The following is a 21,545-nucleotide window of genomic DNA, read 5'->3' on the forward strand; positions in this document are numbered from 1 at the left end:
CTGACCCGCTGAGTTACTCCAGCACTCTGTGTCTTTATTGTAAACAAGCATCTGCAGTTCCTCGTGTCATCTCAATGCCATATAAAATCTTATGTAAAAGCTTAAATGCCATTGGGTGTGAAGCAAGCTGGAGATTGGTATTTAGAATAAAGGGCAAAATATGTGCAGCAAGCTTTAACATTTCGAATAGCTACATATGTTCAGAATGCTAAGCAGTTTATCATTAATATTTATGTTACTCAGATTATGATTCACCTGCATAGAAATATATTATTAAAACAAAAACATATTTACAATTAACTATATCCAGAGGACACGGGTTCAAGGTGAAGGGGAAAAGATTTAATCGGAATCTGAGGGGTAACTTTTTCACACAGAGGGTGGTGGGTGTATGGAACGAGTTGCCAGAGGAGGTATGTGAGGCTGGGACTATCCCAACGTCAAAGCAGCAGTTAGGCAGGTACATGGATAGGACAAGTTTGGAGGGATATGGATCTAAGCGCAGGCAGGTGGGACTAGTGTAGCTGGGACATGTTGGCTGGTGTGGGAAAGTTGGGCCGAAGGGCCTGTTTCCACGCTGTATCACTCTGTGACTAGGACTCTAATCAGGCAGCAGGAACAGACAGACAATACTGCCGTGATCCTTATCTATGTATCACTCTCCCTCCTGACGTCAGTCTGAAGAAGGGTCTCGACCTGAAACTTCGCCCATTCCTTCTCTCCAGAGAAGCTGCCCGTCCCGTTGAGTTACTCCAGCATTTTGCGTCTATCCGTGCTGCCCACCGCTCACCTGGAGTTGTCTAACGCTGATCCGGAGATCAGACTCGTTGAACCCGTACGCAATGTTCCAGCCAAGAGGTCCAAACTTCCTCCTCTCCTGCACGATGGCGTGGAAAAAGCAGAGTCCGTAGAGAAGTTTCTCCCAGGCCTGAGAGAGAGAGAGAGGTGTGACTGGATTGTAAATGCAACAGGTAAACCACTGAGGTACAAGGACATAGAAACATAGATAATAGGTGCAGGAGGAGGCCATTCGGCCCTTCGAGCCAGCACCACCATTCACTGTGATCATGGCTGATCGTCCCCTATCAATAACCCGTGCCTGCCTTCTCCCCATATCCCTTGACTCCACTAGCCCCTCGAATTCTATCTAACTCTCCCTTAAATGCTTCCAGTGACTTGGCCTCCACTAACCCTCTGTTGCAGGGAATTCCACAAATTCACAACTCTCTGGGTGAAAACGTTTTTTCTCACATAAAAACATAGAAATTAGGTGCAGGAGGAGGCCATTCGGCCCTTCGAGCCGGCACCGCCATTCAATATGATCATGGCTGATCATCCAACTCAGTATCCCGTACCTGCCCTCTCCATACCCCCTGATCCATTTAGCCACAAGGGCCACATCTAACTCTCTCTTAAATGTAGCCAATATTCACCTCAGTCTTAAATGACCTCCCATTTAGTCTAAGACTGTGGCCCCTGGTTCTGAACTCGCCCAACATTGGGAAAATCTTTCCTGCATCTAGCTTGTCCAGTCCTTTTATAATTTTATATGTTTCTATAAGATCCCCCCTCATCTAAACTCCAGTGAATACAAGCCTAGTCTTTTCAATCTTTCCTCGTATGACAGTCCCGCCATCCCAGGGATCAATCTGGTGAACCTACGCTGCACTGCCTCAATCACTAGGATGTCCTTCCTCAAATTAGGAGACCAAAACTGTACACAATACTCCAGATATGGTCTCACCAAGGCCCACCTGCAGTACAACTGCAGTAGAACCTCCCTGCTCCTATACACAAATCCTTTTGCTATGAATGCTAACATATCATTCGCTTTCTTTACTGCCTGCTGCACCTGCATGCCTACTTTCAATGATTGGTGTACCATGACACCCAGTCCAGTCCTTCTATAATTTTATGTGTTTCTATAAGATCCCCCCTCATCCTTCTAAACTCCAGTGAATACAAGCCTAGTGTTTTCAATCTTTCCTCGTATGACAGTCCCGCCATCCCAGGGATCAATCTCGTGAACCTACGCTGCACTGCCCCAAACACAAGGATGTCCTTCCTCAAATTAGGAGACCAAAACTGTACACAATACTCCAGATGTGGTCTCACCAGAGCCCTGTACAACTGCAGAGAGAGACGTGAATGAATTGTAAATGCAACAGATGAAGCACTGAGGTGATTAAACGTGACTGGTGTTTGCATGGCCTGAGATGTTAACTCACCAAGTCCTTTCCAGCGCAGTTGCTGAAGAAGGCTGGGTCGGAGATGGGGTCAGTGAGGTAGGACTGGAGGAGGTTCAACCTCAGGCCGGTGGGAGGCTCGTTGGTCATCTTGACTCCGTTCTGTAAGATGGTGACTGGGAACTACAACAAGACAAGCAGGCAATCAGATGTAACGCAGTCCCGTTTAGTTTAGTCCAGAGATATACCGCGCGGAAAATAGGTGCAGGAGGAGGCCATTCGGCCCTTCGAGCCAGCACCGCCATTCATTGGGATCATGGCTGATCGTCCCCTATCAATAACCCGTGCCTGCCTTCTCCCCATATCCCTTGCTCCACCAGCCCCTAGAGCTCTATCTAAATCTCTCTTAAATCCATCCAGTGACTTGGCCTCCACTGCCCTCTGTGGCAGGAAATTCCATAAATTCACAACTCTCTGGGTGAAAACGTTTTTTCTCACCTCAGTCTTAAATGACCTCCCCTTTATTCTAAGACTGTGTGGCCCCTGGTTCTGGACTCGCCCAACATTGGGAACATTTATCCTGCATCTAGCTTGTCCAGTCCTTTTATAATTTTATCTGTTTCTACAAGATTACCCCTCATCCTTATAAATACAAGCCCAGTCTTTTCAATCTTTCCTCATATGACAGTCCCGCCATCCCAGGGATCAATCTCGCGAACCTACGCTGCGCTGCCTCAATCACAAGGATGTCCTTCCTCAAATTAGGAGACCAAAACTGTACACAATACTCCAGATGTGGTCTCACCAGAGCCCTATACAACTGCAGAAAATCCTGTTTACTCCTCTACTGAAATCCTCTTGTTAGGAACCAAGTATGATGGTCAAGCCTTTGGCAGGGGCACGAGGGCGAGGGGTACCGCCTGGTCGGTGGCGGGTCAACGCTCACGCCCATCACCTTTGGGGAGGGGTAGCTGGTGAGCCAGAGGCGGAAGTCGGGGTGACACGTGTCGGCGCTGAACTCCTCACAGATCTTCTCCAAGGTGGGCATCCAGGACACGGCAAGGTGGCAGTTCTGCAGGCACACCCAGGAACCGTCGAGCATGCCATCCTTGATCATCTTCCCCGCAATGGGACCCTGGCCCTGGCCCAGAGAGATGGCCTGGAACTGGCTGCCGTCCATGTTCTTGTCGTTTGTCAGCTTCAGTAAACCTGCAACGATTCGGATCAATTGTCAAGAGTGTCACAAAGAACTTGCAGATGCCGGCTGAAATCAAAGGGAGACGTGAAACACTGGAGTAACTCAGCGGGTCAGTTTAATTTAGTTTTAGAGATACAGCGTGGAAACAGGCCCTTTGACCCACCGTGTCCGCGCCGACCAGCGTTCCCCGCCCACCAACACGATTCTACACACACCAGGGACATTTTACACATTTAGACCAAGAAAATTAACCTACAAACCTGCACGTCTTTGGAGTGCGGGAGGAAACCGATGATCTCGGAGAAAACCCGCGCAGGTCACGGGGAGAACGTGCAAACTCCGTACAGACAGCGCCCGTAGTCGGGATCGAACCCGGGTCTCCGGCGCTGCATTCGCTGTGAGGCAGCAACTCTACCGCTGCGCCACCGTGCCGCGATTAAATGGCGGAGTAGGCTTGATGGGCCGAATGGCCTGATTCTGATCCTATCACTTATGACCCCACTGGGCTCACATTTCTACCGCCGTCTCCCACCACTACACCCACCCTGCTCCCATAACACTCATCTCCCATCCCCCAGTCTCTCAATCCCCTTTTATTCCCCCCCCCCTCCTTTCCCCTCCCCCCCTCCACTACACTAATGCTTATCTGACATCCTTCCCCAGCCTCTGTCACTCACTCCACTCACCTGCTAATCACACCTGCCCCCCCCCTTACCTGTATCCATCTATCACTTGCCAAGCTTTGCCCCACCCCCTCCCCCCACATTTCCCCATAGTCTGTGGATATTTTTAAGGCAGAGATGGACAAATTCTTGATTAGTCAGGGTATCAAGGGGTTATGGGGAGGGGGTTAGGAGGCAAGGATAGATCAGCCATGATCGAATGACAGAGTAGACTCGATGGGCCGAATGGCCTAATTCTACTCCTATAACTTGTGAACCTTTCTTGAGCAGCTTTCTCTCCCCATTCCATCAGTCTAAAGCAGGGTCCCACCTCCTTCAGTCTGAAGTTGGGTCCACAACTATTCTGGGTCCATAGTTCATCTATCATTCCTGCCCATTCCTCCACAGATGCCGCCTGACCCGCTGAGTTACTCCAGCACTTTGCACAGTGATTGGCTACAGATGTCGACATCTGCAGTTCCTTGTGTCTCTCTTTTATATTACTTACTACAGGTACTGCATTGTTGGTAAAAAGCTGAACTAACGCAGACGTTTCACAGAGTGCTGGAGTAACTCAGTGGGTCAGGCAGCATCTGTGGAGAACACGGATAGGTGACGTTTCACAGAGTGCTGGAGTAACTCAGCGGGTCAGGCAGCATCTATGGAGCTAAGGAAATAGGCAACGTTTCGGGCCGAAACCCGTAAGGGTTTCGGCCCAAAACGTTGCCTATTTCCAGAAGGATTTCGGCCCGAAACATTGCCTATTTCCTTAGGACACAAAATGCTGGAGTAACTCAGCGGGTCAGGCAGCATCTGTGGAGAACATGGATAGGTGACGTTTCACAGAGTGCTGGAGTAACTCAGTGAGTCAGGCAGCATCTATGGAGCTAAGGAAATAGGCAACGTTTTCGGGCGAAACCCGTCAGGGTTTCTGTGGAGAAATGGTTGCCTATTTCACAGAAGGCTGGAGTAACTCGAAGCGGGTTGCCAGCATCCTTGGAGAACATGGATGCTGCGTTTGCAGAGTGCTGGAGTAACTGAGCGGGTCAGGCAGCATCTGTGGAGAACATGGATAGGTGACGTTTCACAGAGTGCTGGAGTAACTCAGCGGGTCAGGCAGCATCTGTGGAGAACGTTGACGTTTCGGGTCGAGGCCCTTCGTCAGGCTTCGGTATAAACCAGCATCTGGTGGCACGGTGGCGCAGCGGGTAGAGTCGCTGCCTCACAGCCCCTGAGACCCGGGTTCGATCCCGGCCACGGGTGCTCTCTGTACGGAGTTTGCACGTTCTCCCCGTGACCTGCGTGGGTTTTCTCCGGGTGCTCCGGTTTCCCCCCGCACTCCCAAAGCCGTGCAGGTTTGTAGGTTAATTGGTAAAAGTTATAAAAGTGTCCCGAGTGTGTGGAGGGTAGGGCTAGCGTTACGGGGACGATCGCTGACGGGGCAGCGCGGGCTCAGTGGGCGCAAGGCCCTGTTTCTGCGCTAGTGGTAGAAGCATCAGCAGTTCCTTCCCGCACGTTACTAATCGATGATCGAAGCATGCAGGAAAACTCACTTGCCATTGGATCGGCCCCCGGGGAAAGAATAAATAAAATTGGAATGGTCGCGTTGGAGTCTCCGAAACTCTTAGATAAATCGAACGGAGGCGGCTCCACAAAACGCCTGCCTAGTTTCTCCGTCACAAAGTTCACCACCGCTGGAATGATCTGAAAAACACAGCATATCGATCTAGAAAGACGGCCGAAAGAATTCGATTTATTGAAGCTAATTTTTTTAATTTAGTTTATTGAATTTTGTCTCGTTTATTAGACAATAGGCAATAGACAATAGGTGCAGGAGGAGGCCATTCGGCCCTTCGAGCCAGCACCACCATTCAATATGATCATGGCTGATCATCCCCAATCAGTACCCCGTTCCTGCCTTCTCCCCATATCCCCTGACTCCGCTATTTTTAAGAGCCCTATCTAGCTCTTTCTTGAAAGTATCCAGAGAACCGGCCTCCACCGCCCTCTGAGGCAGAGAATTCCACAGACTCACCACTCTCTGTGTGAAAAAGTGTTTCCTCGTCTCCGTTCCAAATGGCTTACCTCTTATTCTTAATCTGTGGCCCCTGGTTCTGGACTCCCCCAACATCGGGAACATGTTTCCTGCCTCTAGCGTGTCCAAACCATTAACAATCTTCGTGTGCACAGAGGAACCTTTTAGTTGCGTGCTATCCAGTAAAAGAAAAGTCTACGCAGGATTAGACTCGATTATCTATAATAGCGTCTACATTTGATTACAATCGGGGCCTGTCCACGGTGCCCAGATATCCTTCTTCCCAGGACCTTCACAAACCCACCTCTGTCTTGGGGGAATAACCGTTTAATGCAAGATAGGATTCGGCCCTTCAGGATCAGGGCTGATCATCCACGAGATCCTTTTTCTGGTTCCCTTGGCCACAAGGGCCACATCTAACTCCCTCTTAAATATGGCTGGCATCAACCTTCAGAGAGTTCCACTCACCACTCTCCAGTTCCCATCTCTCTGTCGTGACCCCTTGGGACTTAGACTGAGACTGACCCCTTAAGAATATAAGATCCCCTCTCAAATTCCACGCAAGCCACGCCTCCTCGATGTACCAACAATCGAGCTGCTGGACGGCCCGATTGCAATCATGTACAGTCTTTCCATTAACACACAACACAAAGCCTTTCACTGTACCTCGGTACACGTGACAATAAACTAAGCTAAACATGGTACCAAACTGCCAAAAGTACTCACTAATATTTTTCACTCATAAGACCATAAGTGATAGGAGTAGAATTTGACTATTTGGCCCATCAAGTCTACTCCGCCATTCAATGATGGCTGATCATAAGGTCATAAGAGGTAGGGGTAGAATTAGGCCATTCGGCCCATCAAGTCTACTCCAACAATCATTCATGGATGATCTATCCCTCCCTCCTAACCCCATTCTCCGGCCTTCTCCCCATAACCCCTGACACCCGCACAAATCAAGAATCTATCCCTGCCTTAAATATATCCAAATCTCCCAAATGCTGGAAGAGCTCGGGTAGTCCAACAGCATCTGCGGAAAGGGAAAGCGGTTTAATATTTCAAGTTTTCTCACAAACATTGGCTTGTTTTCATTTACCTTGTCGGGTCTGAGAGTCCTCAGGACAATCATCTTCTGCAGCTCATTGATCTTTTTATCCCAAGGGTTGGGCAGGGGCCGGTTGTGGGGTTCCTTGCTCTCGTAGATCTTGTGCCAGTCCCCGATATTCGAGGAGAAATGATCCCTGGTGACAGAATGTGCAAACTCAACATTTATCATTTTCACTGCTCGCCGTTGGATGAATTCAAAACCATTGTGTGTTCACCACTCACGGCCCACAGGAATCTCCTGGGGCAAAGAGAATGTCCCACACAGATATTCTCCACGGCTCTGCGGGCAGCGCTGGCACACGGTACATTTTAAGAATAAAGGGTAAGCCATTTAGAACGGAGACGAGGAAACACTTTTTCACACAGAGAGTGGTTCTCTGGATGCTTTCAAGAGAGAGCTAGATAGGGCTCTTAAAGATAGCGGAGTCGGGGGATATGGGGAGAAGGCAGGAACGGGGTACTGATTCTGGATGATCAGCCATGATCACATTGAATGGCGGTGCTGGCTCGAAGGGCCGAATGGCCTACTCCTGCACCTGTTGTTGACTGGGCCAGCACTACACTGCTATGTGGAGCAAATCCCTTACTCTGTTATAGCGGACAGTCGGCAGGAACGGACACCAACTTCCACCCCCCCTCCGTTATAACCAGGGTTATCTGTATAATAAGATTTCATGGAATTGTATGCAAGGAATGTTTTCATAAGTTCATAAGTGATAGGAGCAAATTAGGCCATTCGGCCCATCAAGTCTGTTCCGCCATTCAATCAGCTGATCTATCTCTCCCTCCTACCCGCATTCTCCTGCCTTCTCCCCATAACCCCTGACACCCGCACTAATCAAGAATCTATCTATCTCTGCCTCAAAAATATCCACTGACTTTGTCTCCACCACCGTCTGTGGCAAAGAATTCCACAGATTCACCACCCTCTGATTGAAGAAATTCTTCCTCATCTCCTTCCTAAAGGAAGTTGGGATGTACTGTTAAAATTGTACAAGGCATTGGTGAGGCCAATTCTGGAATATGGTGTACAATTTTGGTCGCCTAATTATAGGAAGGATGTCAACAAAATAGAGAGAGTACAGAGGAGATTTACTAGAATGTTGCCTGGGTTTCAACAACTAAGTTACAGAGATAGGTTGAATAAGTTAGGTCTTTATTCTCTGGAGCGCAGAAGGTTAAGGGGGGACTTGATAGAGGGTCTTTAAAATGATGTGAGGGATAGACAGAGTTGATGTGGAAAAGCTTTTCCCACTGAGAGTAGGGAAGATTCAAACAAGGGGACATGACATGAGAATTAAAGGACTGAAGTTTAGGGGTAACATGAGGGGGAACTTCTTTACTCAGAGAGTGGTGGCTGTGTGGAATGAGCTTCCAGTGAAGGTGGTGGAGGCAGGTTCGTTTTTATCATTTAAAAATAAATTGGATAGGCATATGGATGGGAAGGGAATGGAGGGTTATGGTCTGAGCGCAGGTAGATGGGACTAGAGGAGATTATGTGTTCGGCACGGACTAGAAGGGTCGAGATGGCCTGTTTCCGTGCTGTAATTGTTATATGGTTATATGGTTAAAGGAACGCCCTTTAATTTTGAGGCTGTGACCTCTGGTCCTAGACTCTCCCACTAGTGGAAACATCCTCTCCACATCCACTCTTTCCAGGCCTTTCATTGTTCTGTAAGTTTCAATGAGGTTCCACCCCTCCCCCCCCCCCCCCCCCCCCCCCCCCCCCCCCCCCCCCCCCACTCTCCCCTATCTAAGTCATAGAGTGATGCAGGGTGGACACAGGCCCTTCGGCCCATCTTGCCCACACCGGCCAACATGTCCCCGCCTCTTGTCTGTGACAATGAGGCACACCGTTGAACTATGGTGAGCTCACCTCAGTCCGTGTAAACTTTGCAGATCACTTGCTCGGCAAATCTCATCCCAGCTCCTGTCCTGGAGCCAGGACGGGTCGGGATTCTTCAACTTGTTCTGTAGGCCCACTCCGCCTGTCAACAGGAACATGAACTCCTGGTAGTTGATGTCGTGCTTGGCCCTGGACAACGGATAAAGTCAAAAACAAATCAGCTGGTGCAGACTGCAAAACCTGAACGGGCGGGGACGCACGGTGGCGCAGCGGGTAGAGCCACTACCTCACCGCGCCAGACACCCGGGTTCCATCCTGTCTTTGGGTGCTGTCTGTGTGGAGTTTGCACGTTCTCCCTGTGACCCCGTGTGTTTCCTCCCACATCCCAAACACAACGTTAATCGGCCCTTTGTAAATTGCCCCCCTAGTGTGTAGGGAGTGGAATAACATAGAACCAGCGTGAGGGGGTGATTGATGGTCGGTGTGGGTTTTCTCCGGGTGCTCCGGTTTCCTCCCACATTCTAAAGACGTGCAGGTTTGTAGGTTAATCGGCCCTCTGTAAATTGTCCCTGGAGCATAGGATGGAGCCAATGAGCCGGCGATCGACTCTGTGGACGTGCAAACTCCGTACAGACAGCACCCGAGGTCAGGACCGAACCCGGGACCCTGGCACCTTGAGGCAGAGGCTCTACCCACTGAGCCACCGTTCCAACACCGCTCGTTCATTGCCCATAAAATAACTGATGGAAGGTCACCAACGGTACGTGGGTGGAACCTCTGGTGGTTGCTGATACTTACAAAAGCAGATTGCTGCACAGCAGGAAGGAGAAGAGTAACTTGTCTTTCTCAAACAGAGACCGGCAGACATTGGAGTACAGGTTATACGTGAAGTGATCGTTCAGATAACGCAGTCGTTTCTCCAGGATCTTTGACTTATTGCTGGCGAGGAGAAGGTAAGAGAGAAGATAATAAGGCTTGGGTAGCCTATGAACATTGACTTCTCCAATTTCAGGTAGTCCCTGCTTTCTCCCTCCTTCCCCTCCCCTTCCCAGCTCTCCCACAGCCCACCATCTCCGCCTCTTCCTTTCTTCTTCCGCCCCCCCCCCCATCAGTCTGAAGAAAGGTCTCGACCCGAAACGTCGCCTATTCCTTCGCTCCATAGATGCTGCCTCACCCGCTGAGTTTCTCCAGCATTTCTATCTACCTTCGATTTTTCCAGCATCTGCAGTTCCTTCTAAAACAGGCTTGGTCACGAGCCACTGAATAAGCAGGGAACATTTACAAGGAAGTTGCCAGGAACGGGGTACTGATTGGGGATGATCAGCCATGATCACAGTGAATGGCGGTGCTGGCTCGAAGGGCCGAATGGCCTACTCCTGCACCTATTGTCTATTGACTATTGACTCCTGTCTTGGAGCGCAGGGCATGTATGTTATGGATGTCCTGGGAGAACATGCAAACTCCACATGGACAGCACCAGCTGCCACGAAGCAACCCGGGTCTCTGGCGCTGTGAGGCAGCGGTTCTACCCGTTGCGCCGCTGTAACGTAACGGGGCTGTCCCACTTACGCCACTTTATCCGGCGACTGCCGGCACCCGTCATAGGTCGTGAAATGTTCAACGTGTTGAAAATCCAGCGGCGACCAGAACAAGGTACGACTCTTTGGGCAACTACTCACGCCCGTACAGGCTTCACCCCGCGCGCGACATGTCGCCTGTACGGTCGTGAGTCGTCTCCTCAGTCGCCCAAAGAGTCGCACCTTGCGTAAGTGGGACAGGCCCATTATGGTTCAACAGACTGTGAGCTGGAATGGAGATGCCAGCACTGTATATGGAACCTTGCTGGGGGAAACAAGTAAATGCTTGGGCCAATCCAGAGACCAGTAGATCACCAGGACACCACCGAGGTCACGGAGATACGCTGTGCTTTCCCAGAGACATCCGAGACTAGCTCGGTGTCTGATGGACAATAGGCAATAGGTGCAGGAGGAGGCCATTCGGCCCTTCGAGCCAGCACCGCAATTCAATCTGATCATGGTTGATCAACCCAAATCAGTACCCTGTTTCTGCCTTCTCCCCATATCCCCTGACTCCGCTATCTTTAAGAGCCCTATCTAGCTCTCTCTTGAAAGTTTCCAGAGAACCTGCCTCCACCGCCCTCTGAGGCAGAGAATTCCACAGAATTCCCCTTGTTCCATAGGGAACATAACTCATGCCATAATGCTAGCAAGCAGGACAGCTAGCTTGACACATAGTCACCTGGTGTTCTTAGTGATAACATTATCATGTAAATGCATGCTTCTACCATGAGAGTTCCAGCTTCATCTTTGGGGCGAGACAAGAGTTTCACCAAGGAGAGGGAGAGAGGGAGAGAGGGAGAGATGAATCATTACAGCCACCGTGCTGCCCGGACCACCCCAGTGCCACATGGGCACCACCGCCACCCTATCCCCCCCCCGTGTTGCGACCACCAAGCTGTTCCTGTGGTGACGGAGGTCTGGGACCCCATCGTGATTCTCCCAGTGAAAGCATCGATGGTCCTGCTACGGTGATGAACGCACCTGTCGTGGATGGAGTTGACGTACAGGTTGACGAACCAGCTGAGGGAGTACTGGTACATGGGGTCAATGTTGGCCAGGTCAGCGATGCTGAAGAACAGGATGGCAGAGTGCTTGGCGATGGGGCGGTATCCCTCACGTGACTCCGCAATCTTCAGCTCCGTCCTCTCCGCCACCTGGCACAGACGACAAATGTTACACCGCCAACAAAGGTAATGGCATGGCATAGCCTGGCATGGTATATATAGCATGGCATACCATGGTATAGCCTGGCATGGTATAGTATAGCATGGTATAGCCTGGCATATATATAGCATGGCATAGCCTGGCATGGTATAGTATAGCATGGCATAGCCTGGCATGGTATATATAGCATGGTATAGCCTGGCATGGTATAGTATAGCATGGCATAGCATAGTATATATAGCATGGCATAGCATAGTATAGCCTGGCATGGTATAGTATAGCATGGCATAGCCTGGCATGGTATAGTATAGCATGGCATAGCCTGGCTGGCATGGTATAGCCTAGCATGGTATAGCATGGCATAGTATATATAGCATGGCATAGCCTGGCATGGTATAGTATAGCATGGCATAGCATAGTATATATAGCATGGTATAGCCTGGCATGGTATAGTATAGCATGGCATAGCATAGTATAGCATGGCAAAGCCTGGCATGGTATAGTATAGCATGGCATGGCATAGTATATATAGCATGGCATAGCATAGTATATATAGCACAGCATAGCATGGTATAGCCTGGCATGGTATGGTATAGCATAGCATTGTTATAATATAGTGTAGCATGGTATAGCACACCATGGTATAGTATTGTGTAGTGTAGCATAGAGGGTGGCACGCTGGCGCAGCGGTAGGGTTGCTGCCTCACAGCGCCAGAGACCCGGTTTCGACCCTGACTACGGGCGCTGTCTGTACGGAGCTTGTATGTTCTCCCTGTGGGTTTTCTACGGGTGCTCCGGTTTCCTCCCACACTCCAAAGATGTACAGGTTTGTCGGCTAATTGGCTTTGGTAAAATTGTAAATTGTACCTAGTGTGTGTAGGATAGTGATAGTGTGCGGGGATCACTGGTCAGCGATGGACAGATTCTTGATTAGTACGGGTGTCAGGGGTGTCAGGGGTCATGGGGAGAAGGCAGGAGAATGGGGCTGGGAGGGAGAGGTGGACTAGCCATGATTGAATGGCAGGGTAGACTTGATGGGCCGAATGGCCTGATTCAGCTCTTAATCAAAAAGAAAGGCAGCAATTTATCAGCGTAGTTAAGTAAAGATTAAATGTTTTAATGTACTGCGGTTGTCCAACCCTGAACCGCTGTGAAAAACTCATCCCAAAGTCGGTCACGGCTCAGCGCTGATCAACGCAGAATCCACAAAGCAAATTGCTTTCTGGAAATAAAAATTCAAGAGTGACTATCAGGAAAAAAATGGAGACACGAGGAACTGCAGATGCTGGAATGTTGAGGAAAACACAAAGTGCTGGAGGAAACTGCACTGTGGAGAGTGCAGGAAGGAACTGCAGGTGTTGGTTTAGACCGAAGGTCCGCTACACAAAATGCTGCAGTAACTCAGCGGGACACTCAGCTTGTATTCACTGGAGTTTAGAAGGATGAGAGGGCATCTCATTGGAACATATAAGATTGTTAAGGGTTTGGACACGCTAGAGGCAGGAAACATGTTCCCGATGTTGGGGGAGTCCAGAGCCAGGGGCCACACAGTTTAAGAATAAGGAGTAAGCCATTTAGAACGAAGACGAGGAAACACTTTTTCTCACAGAGAGTGGTGAGTCTTTGGAATTCTCTGCCCCAGAGGCGGTGGAGGCCGGTTCTCTGGATGCTTTCAAGAGAGAGCTAGATAGGGCTCTTAAAGATAGCAGAGTCAGTGGATATGTGGAGAAGGCAGGAACGGGGTACTGATTGGGGGTGATCAGCCATGATCACATTGAATGGCGGTGCTGGCTCGAAGGGCTGAATGGCCTCCTCCTGCATCTTTTGGCTATTGTCTATTGACAGGCAGCATCTCTGGAGAGAAGGAACGGGTGACGTTTGGGGTCGCGACCCTCCATCAGTTTGAAGAAGGGTCTCGACCTGAGATGTCACCCATTCCTTCTCTCCAGGGATGCTGCCTGCCTGCCCACCCGCCCGCGCTGAGTTACTCCAGCACTTGGTGCCTCTCTTTGGTGTTTCTTACTTGCTGCTTCTTGGAGATCTCGTTGGACATGATTTTGGCGGAGTCGAGGATTTTAATGGCGCTCTCGTCTTCCAGAATGTTCCCCTCCGACCCCTCGAGGGTCTCCAGGATTTTATCCTCGATCTCCTTCAGCTGCTTTTTGTTGGACGCAGACTGGACGATCAAGGCGTTCCGCTCGTGCTCCAGCTCAGGCCTGGGGCAGGGGAGGTGAGGGACTGGACGTTAAACCACTTAAAAGCCTCAGCGACTCCAGCACCAACGTGAAGATTCCACACCTCCCTCCTCAACAACACTCAGTACAACTCTTCTGAACTTTTGGAATATTGGAACAGACATAGACAATAGACAATAGACAATAAACATTTCGGGGTGAATCTCTTGGGAAATAGGCAACATTTCGGACCGAATCCCTTGGGAAATAGGCAACGTTTTGGACCGAATCCCTTGGGAAATAGGCAACGTTTTGGACCGAATCCCTTGGGAAATAGGCAACGTTTCGGGGTGAATCTCTTGGGAAATAGGCAACGTTTCGGACCGAATCCCTTGGGAAATAGGCAACATTTTGGACCGAATCCCTTGGGAAATAGGCAACGTTTCGGGCCGAAACCCTTTCGGGTTTCGGCCCAAAACGTTGCCTATTTCCTTCGCTCCATAGATGCTGCCTCACCCACTGAGTTTCTCCAGCATTTTTGTCTACCTTCAAATATCTCTCAATCATTTATTCTATCTCTCTCTATATCTCTCTCTATATCCCTTTCCACTGACTTTCTGTCTGAAGAAGGGTCTCGGCCCGAAACGTCACCTATTCCTTTATTCTCCAGAGATGCTGCCTGACCAAACTCCAGCTTTTGGTGTCGATCTTCAAATAAAATCAATGCACTTTATCAAAAGCAGCTTTGCAAACTGCATAAAGAACCAGCTAGAAGTGTATAATACTGCGCCATGTACAGGCAAAATAGTATTTGGATAATCAGTCACCTTTGTGGTTAAACACTGCTTGCAAAAGTGATCGACAATAGACAATAGGTGCAGGAGTAGGCCATTCGGCCCTTCCCCGCCATTCAATGTGATCATGGCTGATCATCCCCAATCAGTACCCCGTTCCTGCCTTCTCCCCATATCCCCTGACTCCGCTATCTTTAAGAGCCCTCTCTCTTGCAAGTATACGACTCAAAATCGAATATGTGCATGTCCATGTCACCACATAGAGAAATTAAATAAATTAATAGACAATTAATTACTTATTTGGCTTATAGGGCATAGATGTTAGAACATATAGAACATGGAGAAAATATAGTCAACAATATCCCTTCTACACTGGTCCCACCTGCCTGCGTTTGGTCCATATCCCTCCAAACCTGTCCTATCCATGTACCTGTCTAAATGTTTCTTAAACATTGCGATAGTTCCAGCCTCAACTACCTCCTCCGGCAGCTTGGTCCATATACCAACCACCCTTGTTGGAAAAAGTTGCCCCTCAGGTTCCTACTAAATCTTCTCCCCTTCACCTTGAACCTATGTCCTCTGGTCCTCGATTCCCCTACTCTGGGCAAGAGACTCTGTGCATCTACCCGATCTAGTCCTCTCATGATTTTGTACATCTCTATATAAGATCTCCCCTCATCCTCCTGCGCTCCAAGGAATAGAGACCCAGCCTACTCAACCTCTCCCGATAGCTCACACCCTCGAGTCCCGGCAACATCCTCGTAAATCTTCTCTACGTCCCGTTAGAACATGGAACATAGAACAGTCCAGCACGAGAACAGGCCCTTCAGCCCACAATGTCTGTGCCGAACATGATGTCGGATCAACTCTTATCTGCCTGCAGGTGATCCACCTCCCTCCATTCCCTGCATATCCACGTGCCCCTCTCGCCCAAAACCTAGTATTTGACCGCCTAGTATTTGATTTTTCCACCCTGGGTGAAAAGGTTGTGTCCACCCTATTTTAGAATAAAGGGGAGGTCATTTAAGACTGAGGTGAGAAAAAACTTTTTCACCCAGAGAGTTGTGGATTTGTGGAATTCCCTGCCACAGAGGCCAGTGGAGGCCAAGTCACTGGATGGATTTAAGAGAGCTAAATTAATAGCGAGTTAGATAGAGCTCTAGGGGCTAGTGGAGTCAAGGGATATGGGGAGAAGGCAGGCACGGGTTATTGATAGGGGACGATCAGCCATGATCACAATGAATGGCGGTGCTGGCTCGAAGGGCCGAATGGCCTCCCCCTGCACCTATTGTCTATGTTTCTATGTTTCTATCTGTGTGTTTTATTGTTTTATGCTGTTCTATTGGGTCTCCCCCTCAACCTCTGGTGGGTGGAGCTGCCAGATGTGTTGTCAATGGTCTTTTGTTCGGCTTGAAGCAGTGTCACCTGACTCTACTTACTATCTCACCTCAAATCTAACACCGAGAAGTATTATCACAGGCTATTTCTTTGTACGTTTAAGAGATATTTCGGCAATCGGTTGAATAGGCAAGCCCCCTAAATGGACATGCGCCTAATGTGAACCAGAAGTTCAAACGAGGGCGGCAGGGTGGAGCAGCGGGTAGAGCTGCTGTCTCACAACGCCAGAGACCCAGGTTAGATTCTATCCTTGGGTGCTGTCTGTGTGGAGTTTGCACACTCTGTGGGGCCAGTTCAGTTGGGTCAGTATGGGCAAGTTGGGCTGAAGGGCCTGTTTCCGTGCTGCATGACTCTGTGACTGGGTGATGGCTCGGTAGCAGGTTTTTAGTTTACAGGGACACACGTGGCAACAGGCCCTTCGGCCCACCGGGTCCGTGCCGACCAGCGATCCCCGCACCCCAACACTATCCGACACACCAGCGGCAATTCTACTGGGGCCAATTAACCTACAAACCTGCACGTCTTTGGAACGTGGGAGGAAACCGGAGCTCCCGGAGAAAAACCCACACGGGTCACGGGGTGAAGTGGGCGCATGTGCGCATGTGCGGAGCTCTTCTAGTGTGTGCGCATGCGCGGGACATTTCGGGAGTGTGCGCATGTGCAAAGTATTTCGGGCGGGAAAAGCCTGCAGAATCAGCCATGTTTGCCAGACGTTTCTGAGTTTGTGTATTGCAGAAATAAGTTGCTTAAAGCTTAAATAAAGTTAAGTTAATTACAAGTAGTGAAAGTTTCATTTATCTCACAACACGGGGGGAACGTGCAAACTCCGTACAGACAGCACCCGTGGTCGGGATGGAACCCGGGTCTCTGGCACTGTGAGGCAGCAACTCTACCCGCTGCGTCTGGCTGCTTTGATGAAGTGAGAAGATGAATTAAAACTTTGGGAGGAGCGTACTCTGCGAAAGGCTTCGCTTACCTCTCCTTAGCGACAACAATCCCCAACAACTGGTCCTCCAGACCCTCGGGGGTGATCATGAAATTGAGCAGAGACACCTTTGTCGCCAGTTCCGGCAGGTAGTGCGGGTTCCTCAGCTTGGTGGTGATATAGAGGCGGAAATCCACCGAATACTCCATGATGGCATCCCCGAGCTTAATGCAATCCACGCCCGCTGGAAAAATAAATACATCGGCGGGGAACTCATTAGGTACCTCGTTACCAAAGAGGACAAAGATGGTGGAACGGACTAACACAGAGAGTGGTGCGATGCAAATCGTGCAGGTACGCCAACAATGTGGGGGGGGGGGAAGGGAATCAGTTGATACCTTGTTTAAAGGGGGGATACAGGTGAGGGGGGGGTGATACCTTGTGTGGATACAGGGGAGAGGGGGCTGATACCTTGTTTAAAGGGTGGATACAGGTGAGGGGGGGTGATACCTTGTGTGGATACAGGTGAGGGGGGGAGTGATACCTTGTTTAAAAGGTGGATACAGGTGAGTGGGGGGTGATACGTTGTGCAGATACAGGAGGGGTCGGTGTGCATCTACCTTGTTTAAAGGTCTGTTTGAGCAGGAGGGGCTCTAGTGATGGGTCCAGTTCCTCGGCCACGTTCTCCAGGAGGAGCGGCGTGCCGAACTGCATGCAGTTCTCCAGTGTGCGCATGTAGTCCAGGTCGGTCAGCTTGATGATACTCAGCTTGTTATCCCGCTCCGAGTTCCTCACCCACTTATTGGCTTGTCCTTGTGGGTCAATCATCAACGGCCTGAAGAAAGCAGCAATATTATTATTCATCCTCTCCAACTTATAACCATATAACCATATAACAATTACAGCACGGAAACAGGCCATCTCGGCCCTACAAGTCGGTGCCGACAACGTTTTTTCCCTTAGTCCCACCTGCCTGCACTCATACCATAACCCTCCATTCCCTTCTCATCCATATGCCTATCCAATTTATTTTTAGATGATACCAACGAACCTGCCTCCACCACTTCCACTGGAAGCTCATTCCACACCACTACCACTCTCTGAGTAAAGAAGTTCCCCCTCATATTACCCCTAAACTTCTGTCCCTTAATTCTGAAGTCATGGCCTCTTGTTTGAATCTTCCCTATTCTCAAAGGGAAAAGCTTGTCCACGTCAACTCTGTCTATCCCTCTCATCATTTTAAAGACCTCTATCAAGTCCCCCCTTAACCTACTGCGCTCCAGAGAATAAAGACCTAACTTATTCAACCTTTCTAGAATAGAATAGTTTCTTTATTGTCATTGTAACATGGACCATGTACAACAAAATTTAAAATGTCAGCCAGTCAGTGCAGCATTCAAACATTTCTAAAAGCTAACGATACATACACGGTAAAATAATAAAGATAAACAACTAAATAAATATCACGAACACAGCACGCATGCACACCCAACCCTCCATCCTTCTGTCGATTTCACAGTTACCACAGTCCCTTAGTCTGTATCGCCCCTGCGTTCCTTGGCGGCTACATTTAGTGCCTTTATAGCAGTGGGGTAAAAACTGTTTTTGAGTCTGTTTGTCCTTGTCCTTGTAGATCTGTACCGTCTGCCTGACGGCAACAGTTCAAACAGGGAGTGTCCGGGGTGGGAAATGTCCTTTATGATATTCTGGGTTTTTTTGGTGCAGCGGGAACTGTGTAAGTCCTCCAAGGTAAGGAGAGGGCAGCCGACAATCCTCTGGGCGTTGTCAATGGCCCTCTGGAGCGCTTTCCTCTGAGCCGCTGTGCAGCTGGTGTACCACACGCATACACAGTATGTTAGTATGCTCTCAATGGAGCACCGATAAAAGGACAGCAGCAGTCTCTGAGTGATGTGTTCTTCCTGAGCACCCTCAGGAAGTGCAGTCTCTGCTGGACCTTTTTCAGCAGCGCAGTGGTGTTCACGCTCCACGTCAGGTCCTCCTCAATATGGATTCCCAAGAAGCGGAAATCCACCACCCTCTCTACACAGTCCCCTCTGATAGTCAATGGTACCATGTCCGTTTTGTTCTTCCTGAAGTCTATTATTACTTCCTTTGTCTTTAAGGTGTTGAGGAGCAGGTTATTTTCTTCGCACCACACTGTCAGCTGCTCCACCTCATCCCGGTAGGCGTACTCGTCCCCCCCGGAGATGAGTCCCACCACTGTAGTGTCATCCGCAAATTTGACAATGGTGTTGCTGTGGTGGGCGGGGGTGCAGTCATGTGTGTAGATGGTGTAGAGCAGGGGGCTCAGTACGCAGCCCTGTGGAGAGCCGGTACTGAGGCTGAGGGCCGTGGATGTGTGATGGCCCACTCTGACTCTCTGGCTGCGACCCGACAGGAAGCTATTTATCCACGTACAGGTGGAGTGTGGAAGTCCCAAGTCCCCCAGTTTGTCCACCAGTTTGTGGGGAAGGATGGTATTAAAAGCAGAGCTGTAGTCCACAAAGAGCATCCGCACGTAGCTCCCCTGCTGCTCCAGGTGAGACAGTGCAGCATGGAGAGCTGTGGCTACAGCGTCCTCTGTGGATCTATTTGCTCTGTACGCAAACTGGTGGGGGTCAAAGCTTCGGGGCAGAAGTGATGTGATATGACCCCGGACCAGTTTTTCAAAACACTTCATCACCACTGGTGTGAGTGCGACTGGCCGGTAGTCGTTGAGGCTGGAGATGTTGGTTTTTTTGGGCAAGGGGACTATGGTGGAGGACTTCACCATAGTCCCCTTCATAGACTTCACAACTTCTCTGTAACTTAGTTGTTGAAACCCAGGCAACATTCTAGTAAATCTCCTCTGTACTCTCTCTATTTTGTTGACATCCTTCCTATAATTGGGCGACCAAAATTGTACACCATACTCCAGAATTGGCCTCACCAATGCCTTGTACAATTTTAACATTATATCCCAGCTTCTATACTCAATGCTCTGATTTATAAAGGCCAGCATACCAAAAGCTTTCTTTACCACTTGAATCAACTCATGGTTCACTGGTCTCAATCTGCCTTGTGGCATTTTACACATGAAGACGCAGAATGTGGAACTGTAACGATGTGAAGTTCAACTTAGTTATCCATAACCAGTCTACATGCAAGAGGTGACATGTTGGTGGCAGCAGCTCCACCCGCTGCGCCACTGAGCCACCCTGGTCAAGTCAAGTCAAGTCAAGTTTATTTGTCACATACACATACGAGATGTGCAGTGAAATGAAAGTGTCAATGCTCGTGGACTTTTGTGCAAAAGACAAACAACAAAACAACCAAACAAATTATAAACACAAACATAACACACATATTCTTTTACATAATAAATAATAGAAGGAAAAACGTTCTGTAGAGTTAGTCCCTGGTGAGATAGGCGTTTACAGTCCGAATGGCCTCTGGGAAGAAACTCCTTCTCAACCTCTCCGTTCTCACCGCATGGCAGCAGAGGCGTTTGCATGACCGTAGCAGCTGGAACAGTCTGTTGCAGGGGTGGAAGAGGTCTCTCATGATTTTGTTTGCTCTGGAGTTGCACCTCCTGTTGTATAGTTCCTGCAGGGGGGTGAGTGAAGTTCCCATAGTGCGTTCGGCCGAACGCACTACTCTCTGCAGAGCCCCAGGTGAGACCAGCCTGAAAGAGTTGCCACCTTCTGGTGACATTCTGTCAGCAATTTGTTTAGTTTAGAAAGAGTTTAGACATACAGGGCAGAAACGGGCCATTCGGCCCACTGAATCTGCACCGACCAACAATCACCACGCATTATCAGTATCCTGCACAAGTTACACCTACACCAAGCCAATTAACCTGCAAACCTACAGGCACGTCTTTGGAGTGTGGGAGGAAACCGAAGATCTTAGAGAAAACCCCATGCAAGTCACGGGGAGAACGTACAAACTCCGTACAGACAGCACCCGTAGTCGGGATCGAACCTGGGTCTCTGGCGCTGTGAGGCAGCAACTCTACCGCTGCGCCACCGTGCCGCTCTAATTGCTGATTGCTAATATTAATAACCAATTATTGATATTAACGGCCAAAGACAAAAACCAACAACTCGTTCCTAGTTTCGATAGTCGGCACTCGATTGTAAACCAGATCACAAAAGAGAAACTAGACACAGAATACTGGAGTAACTCAGCGGGTCAGACAGCATCTCTAGAGAGAAGGAACAGGTGACGTTTCAGGTCGAGACCCTTCTTCAGTCTCAGAGTCGGGGGGAAAGGGAAACGAGAGATATAGACGTGATGTAGCGAGATGTAGAAAATGAAAGATATGGAAAAAAGTCACGATGATTTAGGAAACAGGTTATTGTTGTGTGGGCTAGATGAATGAGTTACGGACAATGAGACTCACCAGAAGAGCAAAGAAAGTATTTTATCGGGACGCATCAGACCACCGTTTGTGAACAGCTCCACCCATGACCCGCCCAGACCATCACACAA

General features: G+C 49.4%; 1 protein-coding gene across 1 annotated transcript in view; it reads right to left on the bottom strand.

The window, feature by feature from the left end:
* Positions 1-21,545, bottom strand: part of dnah12 (dynein, axonemal, heavy chain 12) — a 136,509-nt gene that overhangs the window by 13,482 nt on the left and 101,482 nt on the right. Inside the window, exons 56-66 of the mRNA XM_055647536.1 lie at positions 17,693-17,907; positions 17,124-17,316; positions 13,805-13,997; positions 11,599-11,771; positions 9,836-9,976; positions 9,068-9,226; positions 7,181-7,325; positions 5,600-5,750; positions 3,142-3,395; positions 2,229-2,369; positions 791-928 (exon numbers count right to left, since the gene is read on the bottom strand). Of these exons, the coding sequence (XP_055503511.1) occupies positions 791-928; positions 2,229-2,369; positions 3,142-3,395; positions 5,600-5,750; positions 7,181-7,325; positions 9,068-9,226; positions 9,836-9,976; positions 11,599-11,771; positions 13,805-13,997; positions 17,124-17,316; positions 17,693-17,907 (1,903 nt within the window). The remainder of the gene's footprint in view (positions 1-790; positions 929-2,228; positions 2,370-3,141; positions 3,396-5,599; positions 5,751-7,180; positions 7,326-9,067; positions 9,227-9,835; positions 9,977-11,598; positions 11,772-13,804; positions 13,998-17,123; positions 17,317-17,692; positions 17,908-21,545) is intronic.

This window comes from Leucoraja erinacea, chromosome 16, assembly GCF_028641065.1.
Source record: "Leucoraja erinacea ecotype New England chromosome 16, Leri_hhj_1, whole genome shotgun sequence".
NCBI classification, from domain to species: Eukaryota; Metazoa; Chordata; class Chondrichthyes; order Rajiformes; family Rajidae; genus Leucoraja; species Leucoraja erinaceus.